Source organism: Bubalus bubalis, chromosome 14 (genome assembly GCF_019923935.1).
Source record: "Bubalus bubalis isolate 160015118507 breed Murrah chromosome 14, NDDB_SH_1, whole genome shotgun sequence".
Lineage (NCBI taxonomy): Eukaryota > Metazoa > Chordata > Mammalia > Artiodactyla > Bovidae > Bubalus > Bubalus bubalis.
Genome location: NC_059170.1, coordinates 72384758 through 72412442, shown reverse-complemented (window position 1 = coordinate 72412442; position 27685 = coordinate 72384758). Strand labels below are relative to the sequence as shown.

Genomic DNA, 27685 nt, shown 5'->3' with positions numbered 1-27685 from the left:
CAGTGCTTCTCAGATGTGCACCAAACCGTCTGGAGGGCCTGTGACAACACAGAGTACTGCACCCTCTTCTTGGAACTCCCGAGTCAGCAGGTCCCGGGCAGGAGCCGAGCATCTGACTTCCTAACCCCAGCCCTAACAAGCTGCAGGTGATGACGATGCTCCTGGCCCAGGGACCATGCCCTCTGCTATTTACAGGCGTAGAAGCACCTTGGCATCACAGCAAGTTACTTTTCAGCATGAAAACTGCTTGTTCGTTCTTTTTCAGGTCATGGTCTTGGTTCCATCAGTGAGGATTTCTTTTACAGTTCTTCCTGGTGTGCTCCTCTGAATTTATAATATTTTTTCATTGAATCTAATTCTCCCCCACCTCCAGCTCAAAAATGTTCTGTGGGTGTGTTTGTGTGTGTCTAGCTTGACAGTACCACACCACAAAATCTCAAATTAAATCTCAGATTTTTGCTACCAAAATCCTAAGTCTGTACCTGTGGGGCTTTGCTATACGTGAACAGAGCTGGGGAAGTATTTAGAAGTGGACGGGTAGGTTAAGTGGAGAGGAATGACCGTAAAACTCAACCCTGGAAGCATTTGACCATGACCAGCATGGATAGTCCCATAAAAACACTAGACTCTGTTCTGTGATAAAGTGTTCCTTCCTTCTGTGGGAGCCTGAATGGACCTTGGACCTTTGGACCTCTCAGGGTACATTACTGATGGCTGGACGGTCTCTCCAGTCACAGAGGAGTAACTCCAGAGAATACAGCAGATGGGAGAGGGCTCGGCAAAGACGGGATTTAGTTGGCAAGAGTGTATTTAGCTGGTTTCCTTCCTTATTCCAAGTCTGGTCTCTGGAGCTGACACCATCATTGTCTTGGCCTTGGGAGAGTCTGTAACGTCAGAGTCGAGTGTTGAGCCTCTCTGCCAGAGGTTGTTGTGAAACCTTAAAAGGGAGGAGACTCAGAACCCCCGCCTCACCCCAAACACCACACACACAGTGATGCTCAGGACCAGTCCATTTCCTCAGAATTGCAAAGGCAACGTGCTCAAAGCTGTACCTGTCTTTTTTGTGACCAGCTTATTTCACTTTAAGGGCTTCCCTGGTGGCTCAGATGGTAAAGAATCTGCCTACACTGCAGGAGACCTGGGTTTGATCCCTAGATGGCGAAGATCCCTTGCAGGAGGGCATGGCAACCCACTCCAGTATTCTTGCCTGGAGAATTCCATGGACAGAGGAGCCTGGTGGGCTACAGTCCATGGGGTCGCAAAGAGTGAACATGACTGAGTGACTAACACACTATTTCATTTAGCATAATCAATATTGTAGCATATTTCAAAACCGCCTTCCTTTTTAAGGCTAAATATTGCACTCTGTATCAACCACATTTTGATTGTCATTCATCTGCTGATGGACACTTGTGCTGCTTCTACGATTTGCTTACTGTGAGTAATGCTGCTATGATCATAGGTGCACAAATATCTCTTTAAGACCCTACTTTCTTATCTTTGTTCCTCTGTATATAATGTATCTTTATTCTTTGGGTCATGATTTTCTCCCTCTCCTCATTTTTCAGCAGTCTGAATATGATGTGTCTAGCATGAGATTATTTCAAGGGGCTGGCATTTATCCTGCTTGGTGTTCTCTTAGCTTCCTGCATCTGTAATTGAATAGCTTTTATAAATTTGGAGAAATTCCCAACTATTATCTCTTCAACTATTTCTTCTGCTCCATTCTCTTCTGTTTCTGGAGCTCTGATTATACATGTATGAAACCACTTCCTATCGTACCACAGCTCTTGGATGCTCTGCTCTGGTCTGTTTTCCCTCTCTTGTTTGCTCTTTGTGTTGCTGTTAATGTGTACTGACCTGTCTTCAAGTTTACTGATTCTTTTCTTGGCTATGTCAAGCGCTCTGATAAGCTTGTCAAAGGCTTGCTTCATCTCTATTGTTGTTAAGTTTTTTCTAATATTACCATTTGAGACTTTCTCATGATTTCCATTTCTCAGCTGAAATTCCCCCCTTTACTCATGAATGCTGTCGATCTTTTTCATCTGAGCCTTTAACATGTTAATGATATTGAGCTAGCCAAAAGGTTCCTTTGGTTTTTTCCATAAGATGGCTCTCATAGAGCTTAGTTGTCTTTAACTTCATTGGAAACAATTTTGTTAGATTGTATTGTGACAACTATCATATCAGCATACATTTTTAAAAGCTTATCAAAATTGGTGAATTTGTATGTAGCCATTTTAAATATTGAAGATGGAAGGAAAAAGCAACATTTTTGGCATATTGTGCATTATTATTTCAGGAAAGGTAAAAGCACAACTGCAATGCAGAAAGATATTTGTGCAATGTATGGAGACGATGCTGTGACTAATCGAACATTTCAAAGGTGGTTTGCAAAGTTTCATGCTGGAGATTTCTCACTGGATGACACTCCATGGTTGAGTAGACCAGTTGAAGTTGATAGTAGTCAAATTGAGACATTAATTGAGAACAATCAATTAATTGTTATATCATGCAGGCGATTGCTGACATACTCAAAGTATCCAAACCAAGGGTTGAAGATCCTGTGCACCAGGTTGCTTATATTCGTAGCTTTGAGGTTTGGGTTCCACAAAGTTAAGAAAAAAAAAAAAAAAAACAACCTTCTTGACTGTATTTCTACATGTGATTCTCCACTTAAATGTAATATCTTCCATTTTTAAAACAAATTGTGACAGGTGATGAAAAGTGGACACTGTACAATAATGCAGAATGGAAAAGATAGTGGGCCAGGTGAAATGAACCACCACCAACCATACCAAAGGCCGATCTTCATCCAAAGAAAGTGATGTTGTGTATATGGTGGGATTGGAAGGGAGTCCTCTATTATGAACTCCTTCTGAAAACCAAACAATTAATTCCAACAAATACTGCTCCCAATTAGACCAACTGAAAGCAGCACTCAGCAAAAAGCGTCCAGAATTAGTCAACAGAAAACACATATACATCAGGATAACGCAAGATCGCGTGTTTCTGTAACACCCAGGCAAAAACTGTTGCAGTTTGACTGGAAAGTTCTGATTCATCTGCCATATACACCAGACACTGCACTTTTAGGTGTCCATTTATTTCAGTCTTTAGAAATTAATGGAAAAACTTTCAATTCCCTGGAAGATTGTATAAGGCACTTGGAACAGTTGTTTGCTCAAAAAGATACAAAGTTTTGGGAAGATGGATTTATGAAGTTGCCTGAAAAAAATGGCAGAAGGTAGTGGAACAAAACAGGGAATACATTGTTGAGTAAAGTTCTTGGTAAAAAAAAAAAAAAAAAAAGAAAAGAAAGTTCTTGGTGAAAATGAAAAATGTGTCTTTTATTTTTACTTAAAAAACTGAAGGACCTTTTTGGCCAACCCAACAGTTCCTTTAACTTCCAGTGCAAAGAGTCGGACACGACTGAGCGACTGAACTGAACTGATAGTTTCAATTTCTGGGTCATCGGTGAGTCTTGTTTATTGCTTTTGATCCCTGGGTCGGGAAGATCCCCTGGAGGAGGAAATGGCAACCCACTCCAGTACTCTTGCCTGGAAAATCCCATGGACAGAGGAATCTGGTAGGCCATAGTCCATGGGGTCCCAAAGAGTCGGACAAGACTGAGCGACTTCACTTTCACTTCATAGTGGGACTTTTCTGTTGTTGTGACGTAGACATACAGTATGTTGAGACATATTTTTTGGTATGGCTCAATTTTTGATTGAATGCTTAACCATATTTGTAGAACTGAGATAAACAGTATTTATACCTGAAAGTGTGAACACTTCTAATGCTAAACTGATGATGTGGGAAAGGTTGAGTCAGTCAAGTCAGTTGTTGAATTGGATTTAGATTTTGTTGTTGCTATGGTTACGTTCAGACTAGCATTGGCTTCAAATTCCCCCAGTTTTGTTGTTTTTTTTTAAGTGGGGGGCTGTGCTGGGTCTTCGCTGCAGTGAGCAGGGTCTCCTCTCTAGTTGCTGCGTGCGGGCTTCTCACTGCAATGGCGTCTCTTGTTGCAGAGCATGGCTGCAGGGCACACACAGGTTTCAGTAGCTGCTGCTCCCAGGCTCGAGAGCACAGGCTCAGTAGTTGTGGCACACACACTTAGTTGCTCTGTGGCATGTGGGATATTCCTGCGCAGGGATCGAACCTGTGTCCTCAGCATTGGCAGGTGAATTCTTTACCACTGTGCCACCAGTGGTAAAGTCTTTTCTTGTGCTTAGGGTGAATTTGAGTAAACTCTGGGAGATAACGGAGGGCAGAGGATCCTGTTGTGCTGCAATCCATGGGGCTGCAGTCAGACACCACGTAGTGACTGAGCAACAAGTGCTTCGAGTGGGGGCTGGAGTGGCAGGGGGTTTTTCTCAGTGTTCCTGCTCCACCCTCATCTTGAGTCCTTTTCTGTTTATCTAAACCACAGGGGTTATCTCTCCACACTCCTGCCCACCCCACCCTGGGCAGTTGATGGCCGTGCTTGTGACTTGGCGTTTGCTTGCCTGGATGGGGTGGGGTCAGGGGAAGCTGACTCTTGTCCTGGTCCAGCCTCAGTCTTAGGCAGGCCCGCTGTGCCTGGCGCTCAGGCTTGCAGCTTTCAGTCGTCTTGCTTTTTCCTTCCGTGGCAGCCAAACGCCCCCTCGTTATCTTTAACAGGGTTTGTGCAGGTAAAAGCGTCTCCAGCAGCAGCAGTAGTGGGCCTCCAGTGCTGTTGGTATAGGATCTGTACCCAGGACCAAGTATACGTGGGGTTATTTAGGGACTTGACATTCTGTTCCATTGATATATTTGTCTATTTGTTCATCTAGACATCCAATACCTTGCTGTCTTGATTATTGTAGCTTTATTGTTGAAGTCAGGTAGTGTAAATCCTCTGACTTTGTTCATCATTTTCAAAGCTGACTTTGGTCCTTTACTGGGTTATCGAATCAGTATATCAATTTCTAACTGGAAAAAAAAAAAGCCTGCTGAAAGTTTGATTGGAATTGCATTAAATTTATAGATCAAGTTGGTGAAGAACTGACATCTTAATAGTACTGAGTCTTCTCAATACCCAATAACTCAGTCTTTCTTGATTTAAGTCTTCAGTAATTTATCTCAGAAATGTTTTCAGTGTATCAATTTTGTACATCTTTTGTCAATGTATCCCTAAGTACTTCATATTTTTACTACAATGCAAATGACATTATGTTTATTTCAGTTTTTAATTGTTGCTAGTATTTTGTATATTGATGTTTGTAAATTGGTTGTGTGCTCTGCAACTTTGCTCAACTCATTCCATTAGCATTTTTGTAGATTCCATGGGATTTTCTATGCAGGTGGTTCCATAGAAATTTCATGATTCCATTTCATTTACTGTGTTGTCTTACTAAATGTAACGCTCTGTTTTATTATTGCAGTGTTTGCTTTCAGATCTGTAGTATATGTCTTTACCTCATCACAGCTCACCCACAGGTGAAATCATACTACTTCACATGTGTAGTATAAGAACCTTGAACAATATACTTTCATTTCTCCCCATCCAGCCTTTTGCTATTCTCTCAAATGTTTTGCTTCTACTTATAAACACCACAATACATTATTATTATTTTTACTTTAAACAGCTGATTACATATTTTATTGGCTATGGATTTTAATAGATGTTTTCTATCTATTATTAATCATTTCTGGGTGTTTTGTTTCCAGCAGGATTTTTCAGAATGTCTACTCTGTCATTTTACTGAAAAAGGAAGTCTACTTTCCACTGTGAACAGTGTATGTGTGTGTGCGTGCACGCTTAGCCTCTCAGTTGTGTCAAACGCTTTGCAACCCCATGGACTGTAGCCTGCCAGGCTCCTGTGTCCATGGGATTTCCCAGGCAAGAATACTGGAGTAGGTTGCCAATCCCATCTCCAGGGGATCTTCCCAACCCAGGGATGGAACCTGTCTCCTACATTGCAGGCAGATTCTTTACCACTGAGCCACCTGCACAGCCAATCAACCACATATTGGTCAGTAACTCACTTTATGAAGCTAGGCTTTCACAAGTGCAATGGAGGTAACACATTGGATTGTGTCAATAATCTTCATCTCAGAGGCCTTAGTCACACCTTTTGATACTTCAGTTATAATTTCTCTTCTCATAACATTGTTGTCTAGATAGTCAGTGAAGCAAATCTCACCTTGTTTACAACACTGTAAGCTCCTGATTACAGTTCTCAGGTACTCTTATTACAGGAGCTAAGCCCAGTATGTGATGGGTGTTTTCTGAAGTTAGTTTTCAGCTTACAAATCTATAGGATGGAATGGATGAAGTAATGGAAATGGGAGAAAATGTAAGATTCTTGGATTTTCAAAACTCCTAAGTAGGCAAAAAATATACATAACAAGTCTTAACGATTGTTTAAATGAAGTCATCAAAATATTTGTGTAGGGCTACACCTCTTTCTACTTCCCAGAACCTGTGAATCAGACTTTTTTCTGACATGAGTAAGTAACCCTGGCCTACTCTCGAATCCAGAGTTCAAGAGTAGCAGGCTCCTCCCATTCTGTAAGAAAAGTCAGAATCCATTTCAGTATTTTCTGCCTCTTATTCTGCTGTTGAAATGCCTATAGCACGCTGACTGGTGGGATGCCAAGACGTATAGGATATGATCGCTGCCCTCATGCTCATTGTGACGCTGATGTAGCCAAGGCATAAAAGCCTTTCTGTGTTTTCACTAATCCATTCTCCCTCTTTATTCTGGCTGAAGCACGAGCCAAGCCAACACACATTTTCCTCTTGGCACTCAGTGTAAGTACCCACTACACCCAGGTCATGCCTTTAACTCATCAGCTCTCTCAGGCTTCTTAACTAAGCCTCCCAGTCTACCTTTTGTGTGGTAGGTAGACTCATCGTCATTCAAATCCTTAAATTATGACTTCTGAAAGCTTGGGAGACTTGAGTGGCTGTAGGTTGAAGGAAGAACAAAAGGGAAAGAATGAAATACATTCTATACTCGAAGGACTCAGGAGGAAATCTGCCCCCCCCACCTTCTGCCTTACCAACACCGCCTTGGTTCAGGGTTTCATCACCACTTACTGGAACTATTGCAAAAGTCTCCAGTTTAGCTTCCTGCCTCCAGACTCTCCTGCCTACAGTTTATTCTCCACACTCTTGACAAGAGTAACCCTTACACCACGTGCGTGCATGCTAAGTCGCTTTAGTTGTGCCCAACTCTTTGTGACCCTGTGGACTGTAGCCCGCCAGGCTCCTCTCTCCATGGGATTTCCCAGGCAAGAATGCTGGATTGGGTTGCTATATTCTCTTCCAGGGGATCTTCCTGACCCAAGGATCAAACCTGGGTCTCCCACACTGCAGGTGGATTCTTTACCATCTGAGCCACTAGAGAGGTCCAACTCTTCCGCCATACAGCTCCAGCAATATCCCCCTGGACCCAGCCCTTAATTACCTTCCCTCTGTGCAGGAGAAAATCATCTTTCCAAGTAGAAACATTCAAATAACATCAATCATGTTTAATAAGTAACATGGATATGACTCCAAGAGAATGTACTAGGGGACTTTATACATGTATTTACTTAGTTATGTGCTATTGGGTAAAATCAGTTCGGTAGAAGTGATCTAGCCCAATACAAGTTAGCTGGAGTGATGATTTTATTGCAAAAGAATATCCTCAAATGTTTATGCCATTTAAAAAAGACTTTAAGGGCTTTCCCCTTGCCTTATTTGTTCTATATAGCTAATTTTCATCCAACTTATTTTACTCTATGCTGTTTAGAATAGCAGAGATTTTGAAACAACCTGAATATCCATCCTTTGGCAGGTAACAGAAGCCTACCAACAACTCTAACAATAAGGGATTATTTAAACAAGTCATAAAGGATTGTAAAATATATGTATATAATGCAGTTATATGCAGTGACTTTATAGAGCCCGATTTTGAGCAATCTGCAAAATTTACAAAGCCACCAAAACATTGCCAAACAAAATTGGTTATAATTAACTAAAGATGAATTAGAAAAAACTCCAAAATTCCTGCTCTTTTTTGTGTTACTTCTTTTGTAGTTTTATTTTTTCCTTTTATTACAAAAGCAATGCAAATTACATTGGAAAGACAAGAAAAGGCAGAAAACTACACAGACACAGACGCATACACACACAACCTATCATCTCTCGACTCTAGATCTCTAGTAAAGGCTGAATCATACAGTGCATACTGTTTGAAAGCAACCCCATTATATTTATTGCAGTCCTCCACTGTTGGACATTCAGGTTGATTTCAACAAATCCCATATTTTGTACATTTAAGTTTGTATCACTTTTTTGCCATCAGTAGCAGCACAAAGCAAAAATGAGATAAAAATGATTTGACAAAAGTTTTAGCAAAACTCCCCAGATGTCTGAAAAATGGCTTATTAATTTAAAAAATGTTTAAAGACACAAGCTGTACAACCACCCTTAGGCACACCAGCACCCTGCATAACAAAACCCAAGCTGGTGAGCAGGGATATTGATCTTGAAACAAATCATCATCGTCTCCAGCTGCTTTGGGCAAATCACCTGAAGCCTCACGGCTTACGAGGGTCTTTAAGAAGCTGCCTGGCCAAGATGATGCATTCCCCTCCAGAGGAGGCCTCCTGAATCAGAACAGATGACAGCAACTCGCTTTGTCTATTAGCACTGAAAACTAGCGGGAACAGATCTGAAACTATCATTTACCCAGCTAGTTGTAAGGAAGAAGCTGCTCTGTATAACTCCCGACCAGGATCACACTGCCAAGTAGCAAATCTAATCATCTGTGTCCACTTCCCTTCTCAGTTCACTTAAAAACATCAGGTACCCTTTGTTCTCTTAGCTATTCATCCATTTTTACACCAGGAGAACATGTCCTGGCGGCTACCCAGGTGGCATTAGTGGTAAAGAACCTGCCCGTCAATGCAGACCTGGGTTTGATCCCTGGAGGAGGGAGTGGCCGTCCACTCCAGTATTCTTGCCTGGAAAATCCCATGGACAGAGGAGGCTGGAGTGCTTCATTCCAAGGAGTCTCAAAGAGTCGACACAAATGAAACACTTAGCATACACGCTATCCTGATTACTGCAACTTTATAAGTCTTAAAATCAGAAGTGCTGATCCCCCAGCTCAGTTGTCTTTCAAAGCTGTTTGATTGTGCTAGGTCTTTTGCATTTCCTGTCTCGATTTTGCAACCAGTCTATCATTTTCTATAAGAAAGCCTGCTGGAATTTTTATCTGATAAAAATTTTATCTGGAGAACTGATACCTTAGCAGCATTGATTTGTCCAGTCCGTGAACATGACACACCTCCATTTGTTTAGATCTTCTTTAATTTCTCTCAGCAGTGCTTTGTGGGTTTTAGTGTACAGTCTTTCTTATTTTTTTTTTTTTTTTGGTCAGAGTTATCCCTAACTTTCTGATGCTATTGCAAATGATATTGTTATTTTAAAAATTCAGTTTCCAATTACTCATTGCTAATGTATAGAAATATAATTGATTTTCATATAGTGATGTTTTGTCTATAGCAACCAATATATACAAACAGCTGATGCTGAATACAGGTGTAAGAGCAATTCAGCAGAGATCATCTTTTCAACAAATGGTGCTGGAAAAATTGGATAGCCACATTTGCTTGGAAAACCAAACAAATACAAAATTTTCAACCCATATTTCACATTATATGAAAAATTAATTCAAAATGAATCACAGACATCAATAAAAGCTAAACTATAAAACTTCTAGAAGTAAACATAGAAGAAAACCTTTGTAACCTTGACTTAAGCAAATATTTCTTAGATATGACACTAAAAGCACAATGCAAAAGAACAAATTAATGAGCTGAACTTCATCAAAATTAAAAATGTCTTCTCTTCATCAAACACTGTTATGAAAATGAAAAGAGAAGTCACAGACTCTGAAAATTTTTTTTTGCAAATCATATATCCAATAAAGGACTTATACCCAGAAAATATAAAGAACTCTCAAAACTCAATAATAATTCAATAACTCAATTTTTTAAAGGGCAGAATGCTTAACTAGACACTTTACCAAAAGAAGACAGATTGATGGCAAGGAAGCACAAGAAGAGATGCTCAATATTATTAATTATTAGGAAAATGCAAATTAAAACTATGAAAGACAACTACACATCTACTAGAATGGGAATGATTAAAGAGAAAGACTGATCACACACACATAATTGTTTTCTTTTGGTAACTATGGGAGCTGATGATGAATGTGTTAATCTTATTGCGGCAATCATTTCACAATATATACACATATCAAATCATCACTTTGTACACCTTGTGTATGCGGTCAGTTGCTCAGTTGTTCTGATTCTGCGACCTCATGCACTGTAGCCCACCAGGCTCCTCTGTCCATGGGATTCTCTAGGCAAGAATGTTGGAGAACATGGGTAGCCATGCCCTCCTCCAGGGGATCTTTCTGACCCAGCGATCAAACCTGTGTCTCTGGCATCTCCTGCATTGGCCAGGTGGGTTGTTTATCACTGTGCCATCTGGGAAGCCTTTTGTACAGCTTAAACGTGCACAATATTATATATCAATTACATATACCTCAATAAAACTGGAAAAAAATTAAAAGTTAACAAAAAAAGACTGGCCATACCAAGTACCAACAAGGATGGAGAGGAAGTGGAACTCTTGCCCACTGCTGGCGGGAATGTCAATGAGTACAATTACTTTAGAAAACAGATTGGCTGTTACTTTAAACAGTAAGCATACACATGTCATGTTATCCAGACATTCACTCCCAGCCATTTTCTGTACCCAAGTGAAATGAAAACCTCTGTCCACACAAAAACCTATATGGAAATGTTCATAATAGTTTTATATTTAATAGTCAAAACCAGAAACCCCCAAAACGTCCAGCAACAAAGTGGATGGATAAAAAAACTACAACATCCGTGCATTAGAACAGTTCTCAGTAATAAAGAAGAATGGACTGCTTGATACAAGTTACAAGCTGGAGAATTCTCAGGATAATTATTATAAGTGAAAGGAACACAGGACATGGGGAAGCTTCTGAGAGTGATGATTATATTTACTTTCGTGATGGTGGTGATGGTTTCCTGACTTTACGTTTACCTCTAAACTTATCAAATTGTGCAATTTATATGTGCACTGTTTATTATCTGTCAACCGCCCCCCAAGAGAGCTGTTTAGGAAAAACTAAGAACCATCAAGAGCTAAGAGATGGAAGCCGTGCCTCTGTGAGGTCAAAGAGCTGCTGGAGCTGAAGAGCTTCAGGGAGTTTGCCTGCAGCCGGCTCTGCCCTGGGAGGTACACTGCTCTCGGTTTTGCTGGGTTCTGACTAAGGCTGCATTTCACTTTCACATCGTCCAGTAGACTTGCCCCCCCATTGTTCTCCCCTGGGTCATGCGGGACATTGGCTAGGCAGGTGGGAGGAATTGACATCACCCTCATAACTCGGATTCTCAGATATGGGGGGAAATCCAAACATAGTCTCAGGAAAAGAAAACCTCAGGAAAGCCAGAAGAGCTAGGGGATTCTCAGCAGGCCAGCCTGCGACCAACGCGGATGGATCCTCCAGTGGAGGACCGGCGGACTGACTCGACTGGATGTAAGTTATGAGAAGTGTTGCCTTAAACACACACACGTGCACAGACAGATTGCGGGATTACTCTCCTCTGGAGAGTCCATGGATGGCCTTTGGGGGCCCCTTAACCCCAAAACTATATGCAGGTTTTGTTAAGTCGTGCGTTCGTGTGTTTTTCAGAGGAGAGGGTTTGTAGCTTTCATCAGACCCTCGCAGCTCCGTGACTGCGAAATGATTAAGGCGTGCCAACGCGGATAAACGCGGATACATCCCTACTTTCTCCTCCCTCTTGTCCAGCTCCTGGGACGAAAACCCACCAGCAGGACACTCATTTGAGTCTGCCCAGTGAGTTGACAGCTGTGTGTCTTAAATTCCTCCTGAACACACACACCCAGCCATCCTTCCACTTCATTTTTCCCGGTTTGTCTGGGAGCGCTCCGTCCGGACTGCGGCCCCCACCCCCGCGCGCCCTCAGGGTTTCCTAACCTGAGACTTCCCAGCTGTTGCCAGGCCCCCCAGGTGTGCAACCCGCCTGACACGTTTGCTGTCCTCTGGGACGTACGCGGTCCGTACCCCGTCGTACCGCCGCCCACCCGTATAACCTGCTTTGGTCGAGGGGAGGGACCCCCGCGAGGACTGCCGGCTGTTGAACGCTCTCCCTGCTTTCCTCGCGGGGCTCACCCATTTCTCGAAATCGCTGTAAAGCTCCCAACTGGAGCTCGTGCAGCACACCCCGGCTTCATCCCTTTGCCTCGGAAATTGGGGAAAACGTAGAATGAAAAGCCCGGCGACTCGCTGCCTGCCTTGAGTGGCCAGGGGAGCGGGGCCCGCAGCCTGTGGTCCCCGCGTCCCTCCACGTGTCCCCGGCGCGCGGGGCGCACCTCGTGCTGGGGGCCGCCCCGCGCCCGGCCGCCCGCCTCCCTGCCCGCCCGCCAGGCGCGCGCGCCCTACCCGGCGTGGCCGAAGATCCGAGCAGCAGTAGTAGCAGCAGCAGCCCCAGCGCGGGGAGGGCGCCGGCCCCGCGGCCCCGGAGCCGCCCGGACATGGCCAGACTTCGGCCGCGCCCCCGCCGGCAGCCTCCCGGGCTCGCCCCGGCCGGGACGCCCAGCCGCCGGGGCGCTCAGATGCCCACGGCCTGGGGGAGGCGGCGGGCCGCAGCTCCAGACTGGCCGCCCCGCGAGCCGCATTCGCTTTCGCTTTTGCTTTAGCCCCCGAGGGCAGGAGAGAGGTGAGAAGCGGTGACAGTTCCGTGACTCAGCATCCCCGCCCCCTCCCCTGGAAAAAACCCAGGCGGCGCCGTGACCCCCGCGCCGCCGCCGAGTCCCCGCAGCGCCTCCGGCCGCGGCCGGACGGGGACCCGGACTGTGCCCCGCGGAGGCCCGGACTGTGCCCCGCGGAGGCCCGGAGTCCTCGCCGGCTGTGCCCTCCAGCCCCTGGTGTCCCCAGCGGTTTATTCCGTCGCGTGTCCCCGCGCAGAGGGAATGGGAGAAACCGACTCGTTCCCGTAAACACGGCCGGTGGGCGTCACACCTGGCTTCCACTCCACTCTGTCACCTCCCCTGGCTTGTGTGCGTCTGTCGCTCTGACTTAGACGGCCTGGACCTTGGGCTGCCTGCGAACGAGCGGCCCCACGCCCTGCCGGTCCGGGCCTGTGACGCTGGGTGACAACTGGGCTGTCGCCCCGCGTGGCTGGCTTGGTCACCTGCCCTGTGTGTCCAGGCCCAGACCTGGCGCGCACCCGGAGCTGCCTGACCCAACGTTCCCCGACTCCTGGCACTGGCACTGGGGCTTCTTAATCTTGCTGCATCTTTCTTCCCCAAGAACATTTCAGCTATTTAAAGGGGGCTTGGGAGAGAGGACCAACCGTGGTTCCCCTCTGTGCCTTATTCCTGCGTTAGAGGAATTCGCCTAGCCTACCATCCTGCTGCTGGGCAGGCAGCTTGCTTTCTTGGGCTCTCCAGTTAAGCTGCACAGTCCTGAGAAGCAGGTGCGCTATGAGAAAGCTCCCGATGCACAATCGAAAACCCCCAGTTTGGGAAGTGAAATGAGGCCGACGCGGCGTCTTTGGCCTGGGCCTCCCTCCATTCTCCAAGCGCTAAGATCCCGAATAACTCGGCACACAGCCAACTGTCACGAATGCCAACCGCAGCCCTTACTCAGGTTTAGTCCGTTTTCTATGACTCAGGGGAGGGTGTGTGCTCAGTTCTAGGCAGTCTTGTCATGTGTGAAGATGTCTGTGCCCCCCACTGTCAAGACGGAGAGCACTCGTCCCCAGCACCCTCTCATGGAGCCCTGGCCATCGTCGAGTTTTTCTCCATCTCTGTGACCTTGTCATTTGAAGGATGGTATGTAAGTGGATTCGTACAGTTTGTAACCACTAGAGGTCCACTGTTGTCCCTTGAGATCCATTCAAGTTGCTGTGTGTCAGTACTTTGTCACTTTTAGTGAGCAATACTGAGGGTTTCTTTTTTAAAACGTGTGAGGCTCCGCCATCCACACCCAGACAACCCTGTGCTTTTGGGTCTGTGTTAGTTTGCTAGGGCTGCCTTAACAAAGTTTCAAGAACTAGGTGCTTGATTACAGCAGAAAGTGATTCTCTGATGTTCTGGAGGGCAGGAGTCTCAGGTCCAAGTGTCCCTGGGGGCCCAGCTCTCTGGGAAGACGCTGGGGGACCGTCCTACCCACGTCTTCTAGCTTCTGGAGTTCCTGGGTTTGTCAGTTCTCTGAGGTTACTCCCAGTTACTAACTTGCCTTCCCTCTGTGCCTGTCTCTGTCCAAATTTCTCCCTCTTCTATAGACACCAGACGTAATGGATTAGGAAGCACCCTAATTCTAACGACGTCGTTTTCTCTTGATGACCTCTTAGAGATTCTGTTTCCAAAGTGGTGACATGCTGAGTCACTGGGAGTTAGGACTTCAGCATATGTTTCTAGGATGACACATTTCCACCTAAACAAGAGGGTTTTTTTTTATTTTTTTAATTTGTTTTATTTATTTATTTAATGTTTGGCTGTACCAAGTCTTCATTGCTGAATGGGCTTTCTCTAGGGATGGCGAGCAGGGGGCGTCTCTTTAGTTCCAGTGTGCAGGCTTCTCGTTGTGGGGGCTTCATATTTTCTGCCCCCAGGCTCCAGATCGAGGGCTCAGTTGTTGTGGCTCCCATGTGGCTCACATGGGACGTGTGACTGAACCAGTGTCCCCTGCGTTGGCAGGTGGATTCTTACCCACTGAATCAGCAGGGAAGCCCCTATGGTATCTTTACTTCTGAGAACAAAGTCCAAGACCTATTTTTCAGGCCAAAGGGAGTGAACAGCTGGGTCCCTGAGGTATCCACACCTCGAGGGTGACTCATGTAGGAGTTTGTCCCAGGGCCTTCAAATCAGAGGCCCTTACAGGGCTGGGGAACTCGGTCATCAGCCGCCACTCAGAGCGCAGCTAGGGTTGAGGACACAGCTGTGGGAACAGGAAAGATGATTCCTGGTAGCAGGGTCTTCAGCCATAGCCCTTCCTCTGGAGGAGTAGACAGTGGCCCATCAGGACAGAAGGGTAATGGGTCACCCAGAGGAGGAGGCCGTGGATCAAGGCTAATGGATTATTTCCCACCCTCCTCCTCCTCTGCCTCCTTCTTGCTTTAGAATCTTAATTAAAAAAAATTGTTTATTTGGCTGCACCAGGTCTTAGTTGCAGTATGCAGGATCTTCAACCTTTATTGTGACATGTGGGATCTATTAATAGTTCCCTGACCAGGGATTGAACCTGGGGCCCCTGCATTGGGAGCTCAGAGTTTTAGCCACTGGACCACCAGGAAAGTCCCAAAAATGTTAAACTTTTAAAGTAAACTGTAATTCATATAACAGTAAATTCACCACTTTATTGTGTATAATTCATTTGTTTTTATTCATGACATTGTATGCGTGCGTGCTAAGACATTCCAGGTGTGTCTGACTCTGTGTGACCCTGTGGACTGTAGCCCACCAGGCTCCTCTATCTATGGGATTCTCCAGGCAAGAATACTGGAGTGGCTTGCCATGCCTTCCTCCAGGGGATCTTCCAGACCCAGGGATCGAACCCGCATCTCTTACATCTCCTGCACTGGCAGTCATGTTCTTTACGACTAGCGCCACCTGGGAAGCCCATGACATTGCTGCTGCTACTGCTGCTGTGTTGCTTCAGTCGTGTCTGACTCTGTGCGACCCCATAGACGGCCTCCCACCAGGCTCCCCCGTCCCTGGGATTCTCCAGGCAAGAACACTGGAGTGGGTTGCCATTGCCTTCTCCAGTGCATGAAAGTGAAAAGTGAAAGTGAAGTCGGTCAGTCATTTCTGACTCCTAGCGACCCCATGGACTGCAGCCCACCAGGCTCTTCTGTCCATGGGATTTTCCAGGCAAGAGTACTGGAGTGGGTTGCCATTGCCTTCTCCATGACATTGTATAACCATCACCAATAGTGAATTCCAGAACACTTCCATCATCCCAGAAAGAAACCCAGTGCCTGTCGGAGTTACTCCCAGTTCCCCCTCTCCTTAGTCCCTGCTAACCTCACACCTTTCTTTTTCTATGGATATGCCTGTTCTGAATCTTTCACATAAATGGAATCATGCAGTATGTCCTTCTGTGTCTGGTATCTTTCACTCAGCATAATTTTTTCAAGGTTCATCTGTATTGTAGGATGTATCGGTACTTTATTCATTTTTTTGGCTACATAATATTCCATTAACTAGATATTCCACATTTTGTTTATTCATAAGCCAGTATATGGATATTTGAGCTGTTTCTACCTTTTGGCTGTTAGGAATAAAGCTGCTGCGAACATTCATGTACAAGCCTTTGGGTGAATCTATGTCTTCAGTCCCCTTGGGTGTGTGCCTAGGAGCAGAATTGTTGGGTCGGGTGGACACACTCAGATTCTTGAAGGACAGCACAAAGACGTGGGGGCCATTTAAGGACCAGGCACGACTGGTCCCCAGACTGGGGGTGATCATTCCACTGCTCACTAAGGGATAGCATCCTTGACTTTGGGAGATGCTGACTCAGGAGCTAAGGCGAGGGAAATCTGTAGGGATCAGCATACGGGCATGTAGCAGTAGACAGCCCAGGGAAACCAAGGCCGCAAACTGCAATACAGGGACCAAGAGAAAACAAGTCCACGCCCAGAGGAGCCTTGCTGAAGAGCAGACAGACGAGTACTGGCTGTGCGAGGCAGGAACTGCTTCTCAATCTTCAGAAAATAAAAAACACCACATTTTCTATTTTTGTAAGTCTTCATATCTGGCCCCAAGCTTCCATTTGCCAAGATCAACAAAAATCCGATACGACTCCCCCTTCCCCCACCTCCGCACCCTTCCCAAAGCAATGGCTCTCTTCCCTTCCCATGGGTTTTTTTCAGGAAAACTAGAGAGGAGGCCTGCCGCCTCTAACTTCTTGATTATTTCTGGATAGTTGTTGTCCAGACCCAGGCTCCAGCCTCCGGTTTCAGCAGGCCTCTCTGACCCCTTCTAGGGATTCCATCTCCGTTCCCCTCGATACACCATTTTGCACAGCCTCATGGGCAGTCTCAGCAAATGCTCTCAATTAGCTGAGGTCCTTATCCAGAAGAGTCCTATGTGGGTCCACCTCCCTGGTACCCAGCCATCAGTCAGACAAGTAAACATCACACAGTCTGTAAACTGCATCCCTGGGAGAGCCTGGATTCTGGAACACAAAAGCCTATTCACCCTCAGGGAAAATCACCGCTTAGTTTCTTCCCTGTGATAAGTCTTCAGCAGCAGAAATCTCCAAGCAACCAATCCATTCCTTTCATCTACTTGCTTCATTTTCGTTTTGGCTGCATCAGGTCGATGCTGCAGCACACAGAGTCCTCGCTGTGGCTCACAGGCTCCTCTCCAGTGGTGGTGCTGGGGCTCAGTGGCCCCTGGAGTGTGGGATTTTAGTTCCTTGACCAGGGATCGAACCTAGGCCTCCTGCATTGGAGGTCAGATTCTTACCCACTGGACTGCTAGAGAAGTCCCCCAATCCATTTTTTGATATCACAATTATATTCATTTGTAGTCTCATAGCCATACTGGAATCACTTTTGTAGTTGAAAAATGGAGTGATGGACTCTGAATTTTAAAGATTTAAACATGTCAGAGCAGAGTGTGTTTAACAACTCTTTGCAGTTTCATTTTTTTTTTTTTGACTCAACATTGTTTTGGATCTTTTTATTGAGGTGACAAGACTTATATAGCAAGTTTCATTTGTAAAGTGTTTTATTTTTACTTCTGTCTACCCTGCAGAGTGCTCACCACCAAAAATTTACTTTCGCTCCATCACCATACAGCTGATCCCCTTTATCCATTTTACCCTCCACTACCCCTTCCCCTCTGGTAACCCCTATTCTGTTCTCTGTATCTGCGTGTTCGTTTTTGTTTGATTTGTCTTGGAACTTTTGCTTTTTAACTGACTTTGAACCACATTCTCTCCAGTTCTGCACATGTGGTAATAATAAGATCCACATCATAGGGTGGCCGTGAAAATCAGATGAATTAATAAAATCATTTTGTGTGCCCCACATATAACAAATACTCGATAAGTGTTACATATATGACATATAATGTGTAATATGTAATGCATTGTCCCTCAGTTCAGTTCAGTTCAGTCGCTCAGTCGTGTCTGACTCTTTTCGACCCCATGAATTGCAGCACGCCAGGCCTCCCTGTCCATCACCAACTCCCAGAGTTCACTCAGACTCAAGTCCATTGAGTCAGTGATGCCATCCAGCCATCTCATCCTCTGTCTTCCCTTTCTCCTCCTGCCCCCAATCCCTCCCAGCATCAGAGTCTTTTCCAATGAGTCAACTCTTCGCATGAGGTGGCCAAAGTACTGGAGCTTCAGCTTTAGCATCATTCCCTCCAAAGAACACCCAGGGCTGATCTCCTTCAGAATGGACTGGTTGGATCTCCTTGCAGTCCAAGGGACTCTCAGGAGTCTTCTCCAACACCACAGTTCAAAAGCATCAATTCTTCAGCGCTTAGCTTTCTTCACAGTCCAACTCTCACTTCCACACATGACCACTGGAAAAACCATAGCCTTGACTAGACAGACCTTTGTTGGCAAAGTAATGTCTCTGCTTTTCAATATGCTATCTAGCTTGGTCATAACTTTTCTTCCAAGGAGTAAGCATCTTTTAATTTCATGGCTGCAGTCACCATCTGCAGTGATTTTGGAGCCCAAAACAATAAAGTCGGATACTGTTTCCACTGTTTCCCCATCTATTTCCCATGAAGTGATGGGACCAGATGCCATGATTTTCGTTTTCTGAATGTTGAGCTTTAAGCCAAGTTTTTCACTCTCCTCTTTCACTTTGATCAAGAGGCTTTTTAGTTCCTCTTCACTTTCTTCCATAAGGGTGGTGTCATCTGCATATCTGAGGTTATTGATACTTCTCCCGGCAATCTTGATTCCAGCTTGTGCTTCTTCCAGCCCAGCGTTTCTCATGATGTTCTCTGCATATAAGTTAAATAAGCAGGGTGACAATATACAGCCTTGATGTACTCCTTTTCCTATTTGGAACCAGTCTGTTGTTCCATGTCCAGTTCTAACTGTTGCTTCCTGACCTGCATATAGGTTTCTCAAGAGGCAGGTCAGGTGGTCTGGTATTCCCCTCTTTCAGAATTTTCCACAGTTTATTGTGATCCATACAGTCAAAGGCTCTGGCATAGTCAATAGAGCAGAAGTAGATGTTTTTCTGGAACTCTCTTGCTTTTTCCATGATCCAGCAGATGTTGGCAATTTGATCTCTGGTTCCTCTTAAAACCAGCTTGAACATCTGGAAGTTCACGGTTCATACATTGCTGAAGCCTGGCTTGGAGAATTTTGAGCATTACTTTACTAGCGTGTGAGATGACTGCAGTTGTGTGGTAGTTTGAACATTCTTTGGCATTGCCTTTTCTTTGGGATTGGAATGAAAACTGACCTTTTCTCTAGATGATTGTAAAGAAAGTTATCAGCTAGAAATGTTAAGTACAAGTTAGGGGTGGGAAAGGGGTTGGGAGAAATATTATCTGTGACACTAAGTCGAGCCATCTGCCGAGGTGGGGGCCAGACAGCCGGAGGAGTCCAGTGGGTGTAACAGAAGAAGAGCACGCAGGCAGTGATCTGCTGAAGGAGGCAGCACCCGCCACCCTCGTGGGGTTGGCGGGGCGCTTTCTCAGCATGCCAGCTCCAGCTTTGGGGAAGTAAAACCCATGGGGTCCTCTTGACTGAAGGCAAAGTCTCAATGCATCCACACAAAGGAGGCAGAGGCAAGGATTTATCATCACTTACAGATCCCAAAAGCGAGGAGGGGGTCACAACTGACTCCAGCTGACTCCAGGAAAGACAATTCTCCATCGCAGGCCACAGTGAGCAGGAGGTAGCGAGGAGGGGAGCAAGCATCTATTACTCATGAAGTCTTTGGGCGGAGGTCACTAATTTTTCACAGGCTTCCCTGTAAGCAGTAACTTTAAAAGGCGCCCCGAGAATACTGAAGAGGGAACTCAGAGTGGTATCCTCCATTTGAGTCTTTATCCGGATGTCCAGACTCTGGGTGTGAGAAGGATTATCACAGCATACAATGTCTCAGCAGCAACTCAGAAAGACAAAGTTGTTTTTCTCAAAAGTTTTTTTTTTTTTTTTTCCCTCTCATCACACCAAAGTCCCAAAAAGATGGACAGTGAGGCCTCATGAACAGATGGTGAGAATAGAAACCCCACCCTGGGTGAAGTCCCAACAGCTGGGACCAATCTTCCTGCTTCCGCCATCACCTCCTACAGCAAGATTACAGCCAACTAAGATGCCAAACTCGTGAAGCAAACCAGCCCGAGCTGAACTGCCTTTGTGTTTCACTTTCAGTTACACCATGAGAATCCCCTCCTGTCCCTCATCCACCCAAGGGCCCAACGTGGCCAGTTGCCCTGAGGCTTCTTCCTTAATCTTCAGAAATACACCTGCCCCTCCTCTCTGCCCCTCATCCTGTCTCTTCTTTCTCCCTTGTCTCATCTCCCAGTGAGGAGGCTTGAAGACGAGGACCAGCTTCATGAGCCTCCTGCTCTCTCCATTGTTTTTTGGTTCATTCCTGAATAACTCAGGATAAAACCAAGGAAGAAAGCAACAGAACCTTAGGGTTTTAAAAATGCAAACTCATGACTTACCCCAGGATCTCAAACCCAAATAAATGCCCTCAATGGCCAGACAGCAGGACTCGGGGCATGAGAGGAAGTGAGCTGAAAGCCCTTGCAGGCTTTGTGCGTGTCCAACATTTGGGTCCTTGTGTGATAACTCCTGGCTTTCAAATAGTGATTATTGTTTTAGAAACAATCAAGACACCATGCAAGCCCAAGAAAACCCATTTATAGGCTTTGCAACATCTAATATATAGTAATCTTTTTATTCAACCACTCAGCTTCCTCCACCATGCTAAAAATCAGAAATATTACTTTATTGGAATAAGTTCAGTTCACACATTTTAAAATCTTATGTCTATGACCAATCACAGATTGCAGGGTAGCCACAAACCTTCAATTTGTGAAAGAAGATGCATTATCTGCAAAACACAATAAAAATGAAGTGCAACGACTCAGTAAATTTACTAAAGTCATTTAATTGTACTTTAAAATTGAGTGGATTTTTTGGTATGTAAATTATACCTCAATAAAATTATTTAGAGAGGTAAAGAAAAGTGCAATACATTGCTGTAATTGCCTGATAGAAGAACATGCATGCCCATTTATGGGTGTAAATATTCTTTGCTTCAGTCTCTACTATTCTTGTACACAGAAAATTTAACATTCAATCCAAATAACAAGCTATCCCCCACCCAAAAAACAAGATGACATGAGATAAAACAGTCAACAGAACCAGACACAGAGGTGATGCAGATGTGGGAACTATCAAAAACTTTAAAAATAACTGTGACTAATGTATTAAAAGGGCGTAGTGGGAAAAGTGAACACTAGAAAACGGTTAAATCAAAATTCTGAAAATGAACATCATTTTTACGGGTTAAATTCCCCCCAGATTCATCTGTTGTAGCCCTAACCCCCCAAGGTGACTGCATTTGGAGATAAGGCCTGCCCTAGCAGACTAATGAAACCATGATATGAGATATGAAGAATTCCTCAACAGGCTTATTAGCAGAGGAAAGAACCATGAGCTTGAGGAAAGGTCAATAGAAATGATCCACACTGAAACATAGGGTGTGAAAAGGGAGGACAAGAAATAACATCCTGGAGCCACAGGACAGTACAAGATAGTCTTACATGCATGTTACTGAGCCCTTGAAGGATGAAAGAGAGGAAGATGGAAGAAGAGATAAAAGCTGAAATTTTCCCAAAGTGCATGAAAAACAACAAACTCCAGAATAGGAAGCTGAAAGCACCCCGATCAAGATAAATACCAGTAAAAACAAATAGCATGTCATTGTCAAACTGCTTAAAATCAGTGATATAGGGAAAACCTTAAAGTCATCCAGAATGAAATAATGAAATGATCCATAAGGAATATACTGCATTCTGAAGACTTCACACCAGGTACTGTGTGAACCAGAAGAGGATGGAGGGACATGGCTAAGAAGCAGAAAGAAAGGACTTAGCTTGTGGTCCGCTGGTTAGAACTCCACGCTCCCATTGCAGGGGCACAGGTTCAATCCCTGGTTGGGGAAGTAAGGTGTTACAAGACATTCAGTGTGGCAGGAAAAACAAACAAACAAACAAACAGAAAAAACAAAACTGGACTTGCAGTTTATTTATTCTCCAATATCCTTGTCTCTAAGGATCCCAGCACATGGTTTGTCACTATAATATGACTGAGACATCTCTAGGGAGAGGAACCATGGGAGCAGAGGGAAGGAAAAGCCTGCCAACCTCGCAGGTGTAGTGTTGGGGAGCAGAGATGCCATCTGATTTCCTACTAAGTGAGCAGACATCTGCCCTCACAAGGACCTAGGTGGCAGCATTCTAGAGTTGTGACAATAATTTCTTTTTTAACATCTTGCATATACAATTTAAGTATCAAAATGAAATATTATTTTAGGAACACAGACATTATGAAAGAAAAAACACACTGTATTTCTCTTCACCGAGGCTCCATCCACTCTGAAATGTGTGACAATAATTTCTGACTAAACCTCTGACCTGCCAGGTACATTCCATCCCACCTCGCCCACTCCACGCTGTCCCTCCATCCACTTCAGTCAACTTGCAGGTCAATTATTAACTGGGTCTGAGTTTCATCCCTCTCTTCCTTGGACGGGGGATGTCTCTCTTCGATTTCTGTCCCAGTGTCTCCAGGTGCTGAGGGAGGGTTTCCTGTTCCAGTCCCAGCAGTTCCGGGGGTGCCCTGCAGGAGATCCGCTGACATCCTGAGCCTCAGCTCCCTGCCTGCACCCAGGCTCCTTCCTCGCTGAGGCCTGGAGAGTGTGCGGCCCCTGCCTGCGGTGCACCGGGCACCTGGGGATGTTTGGATTCTGTTCAGGCCTCATTTGCCCCGAGGGGAGCTCAGAACTTGGGCCATCTCTGACAGCTCCCCGGCTTTCCCCACTTCTAGGAGCGCAAGATTAGTGTCCTGGCTGCCCATCCCAAAACAGTCAGACTCCCCTAGGCTCTTTTTGTTTTTTTTTTTTTTTAACAGCTTTGTTGATGTTCTTTGACATATAAAAATTACGTACCCTAAAGATGTTTGATACATGTTATGCATCATGAAAAGATCACCAGGGTCTTTGCTGTCCCCTGCCCTCTGCAGTTGCCCCGGTCTCTCCTGAGTCTCAGTTTAACAGTGCCTGTGTCAGAACCTCCCACCTGCCCCAGAGCAGGGGACAGTGGGCTCTGAGCTCGCCCCTCCCCTGCCCTGTCCTCTTCCTTACGGGCTGGGGAGGCGATGGGCATAGGGAAGGAAACTCGCTCTCCCGGTTGTCCCGAGATCCCCCTCCTTTTTTGTCCCACGCAGTTTGGTGGAGTTTCCTTGAACCAGATTAGCATCTGGTGACTTTGTTTTCATGAGTCCCAGCGTCGGTGGTTGCGGGGGTGCAGAACACAGACTAGTCCTTTCATTTCTAACACAGTCAAAACGTCCTCCTTTATGTATGATCCTATCATACCAGCTATGAAGCTGTCTGTCTGGTTTTCTCTAGAGAGTGGCGCTCCATATTTGTAAAATGAATACACAGGAAGCTGAAACTCCAGAGGCCCTAGAAGAGGTTTCAGCACCGTGGTCCTGATCTCTATAGACTGGATGTCCCGCACCCTTGAGTTCACCAGTGAAATCCACCCCTCTCGGGGCATGCCTGCTGTACCTCTAGGGACAGTAAGCAGGAGTCTATTTGCAGTTTTGGAGGAGTGGGCCCCAGGGACAAGCCCACGGGGGAAGAGAGGACAGGCTGGTGCCTGTCTGAGGCTGTCCCACTGGTCTGGCCCCCTAGCTGTGGATGAGAACCTGAAAAGCTATTTAGGTGTGAGCTGAGAACTTGGGGTTCACAGAGACTCTAGGTGAGATTCCAGGGTGTACGGAACTTGTTTTAGTGCAAATGCAGTCCTGACGGCCAGATCCTGGGGATCCCCAAAGGTGTCCGAGGGAAACAGTGTGTGCGTGTCAGCGTGTGTGTGCACGTATGCCATGGGTGTGTGCGGGGTTGAAGTCCAACACTAGCAGGTGGAGCAAGAACAAGGCATTATGGTTTATCCCCAGTACCCTGGCTTTATCTGAACCTGCAGGCTGGTGAGGCCAGAAGACATTTCATTCAGACGCCAGTCTCCCCTCGAACCTCCCAAACCCTGCCACCCCACCAGGAACTTCAAACAGAGGTGAATTTTTCAGAAAGCATGTTATTGGAGGGGGTTAATATTTGAAGCATACGGTTGAATAGGTTTTGACATGTCCGCACCTGTAAACCCACAGTCACACAAAAGCCCTTTGTAACCCTTACTCTGCCCCTCCCTGCCCATCTTCCATGTCTCCACTTAACGTATATAATCTTTCCTCTAGCTTTTAAAAAATCTTTTAAAATTAGTTAATTAATTTTGACTGTGCTGGGTGTTTGCTGCTGTGGTTGGGCTTTTCTCTAGTTGCGTGCAGCGAGAGGGAGCTACTCTAGTTGGGTGCGTGGGCTTTTCATTGCAGCGGCTTCTCCTGTTGCCAAGCGCAGGCTCCAGGCACACAGGCTTTAGTTGCTCCATGCCATGTGGAATCTTCCCGGATCAGGGATCGAACCCGTGTCCCCTGCATTGGCAGGCAGATTCCTAGCCAGTGGACCACCAGGGAAGTCCTCCTTTAGCTTTTTTAAACAGATGGAATGCCGTTACTGTTCCTGTTTTAATGGGTCACCAGCTTTGGTTTTGATCGATTGACCTTTACTCATTGTGAGTCATGTACTCCTGCTTGCTTGCATGGCCCGTACATCCTGACTGGTTTGTGGATTTTATCTCGTTGGCTGCTGGATGTTTCTCTGCATTCCTGTAAACAATCTCGAGCTTAGTTCCAGAGTGCAGTGAAATGCGTGGATACGCTTTGATCCTTTTGGATCTCGCTTTTAAGGTGTGTCAGGAAGGATTTACACAGCTTGTAGCCTGGAGGTTGTTATTCCCCAATGCTGAGGTGTGGCCCCTCTGAACACTCTACCCAGTGCCTCAGGAGTTACGGAATCCAGAGAGCTTTAGGCTGGCTAGTGGAAGCGGGCATCGTCCGTGACCTCCCAGGTCTCAGGCTGGTGGGAGCGGGCATTGTCCACGACCTCCCGGGTCTCCAGGCTGAGAGTGGGCACTGTCCGTGACCTCTCGTGTGCTGAGTGTTGCCGCCCTACTTCTTCAGGGGGCCCTTTTCCTGGCCTGAGCAGTCCCTCACACACAGCCGATGGCCGGCACTTCAGTGAGAGGAAGGGCAGTGGCGCAGTCTCTCCAGAACCCGCTGGTCTCCGAGTCCTCTCAGTGCTGCTCTCTCCTGGGTCCTCCTCCCTGTGAACCATGAGGCCTGGGCTCTCTCTGGACACTCAGCTGCATCTCCTCCCCACGCCTGGCCTGAAACATAACACATAAGCTGGGCCAGCGTAGGCTCTCCTGTCTGTTTCTCACCCCTCAGGGATCGGTATCCTTCACTGCAGCACATGCAATGTCTTGAAAACCATTGTTGGGCTTCCCTAGTGGTCCAGTGGTTAAGACTTTGCCTTCCAGAGCAGTGGGTATAGGTTCGGTCCCTGGTCGGGAAGCTAAGATCCCACATGCCTCAGGGACAAAAAAGATAAACAAGAGACGCGGTATGATAACAAATTCAATAAACACTTTTAAATGGTCCACATTTTTTTTAAAAAAGTCTTTAAAAAAATCTTGTTATCTCATTTTTGGTTGTTTCAGGCATGAGGGTAAATTCAGTTCCTATTTCCCCATCTTGGCCTGAAATGGAAGCCTAAGCAGAGCTTATTTAATACAAGGATCTGGTTGCATTAAATAAACTAAAGGAGCAAAGTAGGAGAGGTTTTTATTTCAGGAAGCGAAGTGTTAGTCACTTAGTCCGTCATGTTCGACTCTTTGCGACCCCATGGACAGTAGCCCACCATGCTCCTCTTTCATGGAATTCTCCAGGCAAGAATACTGGAGTGGGTTGCCATTCCCTTCTCCAGGGGATCTTCCTGACCCAGGTATTGAACCCAGGTCTCCCACATTGCAGGCAGATTCTTTAAGGTCTGAGCCACTCCAGGGAAGCCATCAGGAACACAGGGAAGAGGTGGGATTACATAAGCAGACTTTCGGCTGATTCTGACGGAAACTGTTGCTGCGGTTGAAATAAGTGCTGCTCTAATTGCAAAACTGTTTTGGAGCCTGTAATGGCAGTCAACCGCTGCTGACTGTACCAGGGCTGCCAAAGGCTGTTGGAGCCCACAGCCACCTCTCGCTGACGGAGAGGCCACAAGAAGCTGAAAGGAAGGACTATGGCTTCTCTTTCTTCATCGGCTTTCCAAACTCTTCCTTGGACTTCCCGAAGGCCACCTAGCCCACAGCCAGGGCGGGAGCAAGTGCGAAGCTGCAAAGACACAGCCCCTCACAGCAGAGACCCGAGTGTGCAAGAACAGAAGTCATCACCTATCTGCGGCTGCATCTTTTACTCCCTTGCTGATCAGTGGTGTTTACCTTCTCAGTTAATCACGTGGCTGTGAAGCACTCCACTGAAGATTTCAGATAGTTTATAACTTCTTATATTGGGGTCTATTCTTTCAAGGTAATCTAAAGGACTTAAGCCAGATTCTCTCTTCCAACTCTACTAATGGAAATTAGTAGCCGTCCATCTTACCTGACTGCTTGAAGGTAGTTCTTAGCCTATTTTTTTCCAGATGGTATACTCTGTTATCCTACCCTCGTAGCATTAGAATAACTTATGTAAGTAGGATAACTTACTACTGTAGAAAGAAACTGTAGAAAGAAAAAGACGTACATTTTGCACTGCACTCTTTCACAGGAGGAATGGAGTAACAAGGGCACTAGCTCTGCAAATCTCAGCCCTCCCTCTTTCTGATTCCTAGCTTAGCCAGAAAGGACTGTCTGCCTGGAACATCCGCATGTGAGCCCACATTTTTGGAAAGCCTTCAGGGACACTGCAGACTAACTACAGTCATTCTCTGAAGATTAGTAAGGAAGTAGTCACATGAGTGCGGAGTGGCAATGCTGTTTTCTTGGATGTACTTGTTTACCTCCTGGAGGGAGAAATTTTTTAGATAATATTTATGAACAGCAAACATGTACTTACTTGAAAGTCTGTTTAAATGTTGCACGATCATTCTTGTCTCATTTCCCACTGAAAATATTTGGATACTGATAAGACCATATCAGCCAAATTTGGGGGCGAGGCATGTCTGTCTCTGATATTGGTAGGGGTGGATGTTATGGGGTGTTGATACAGCTGTTCTAACAAGGGCAGACATCACAGTGGCCTAAAAAGGAGAGTGTTCCTTTCTTTCTTTTTGGTAGTTATGACTGTTATAAGGGCTTCCCAGGTGGCTCGGTGGTAAAGAATCTGCCTACCAATGCAGGAGATGCAAGAGAAACTGTTATAAATGTTACATCCGCATTTTATTTTTCAAAAATTTTATTTTATATTTGCGCATAATTGAT

The 27685-nt window shown here is 45.7% G+C and overlaps 1 protein-coding gene across 7 annotated transcripts in view; it reads right to left on the bottom strand.

The window, feature by feature from the left end:
- IL15RA (interleukin 15 receptor subunit alpha) overlaps positions 1-13379 on the bottom strand; it is a 37750-nt gene extending 24371 nt beyond the window's left edge. For 2 of the 7 annotated variants that reach the window (XR_006544676.2, XR_006544677.2), the window contains exon 1: positions 12528-13379. Coding sequence is in view for 5 of the 7 variants with exons in the window: in XM_025264520.3 (XP_025120305.1) it covers positions 12528-12621 (94 nt within the window). In the remaining 2 variants the exon portion in view is untranslated. The remainder of the gene's footprint in view (positions 1-12527) is intronic. The other 5 variants (XM_025264520.3, XM_025264518.3, XM_025264517.3 and 2 more) reach the window with 5 other exon arrangements.
- Positions 13380-27685: the final 14306 nt, after the last annotated feature.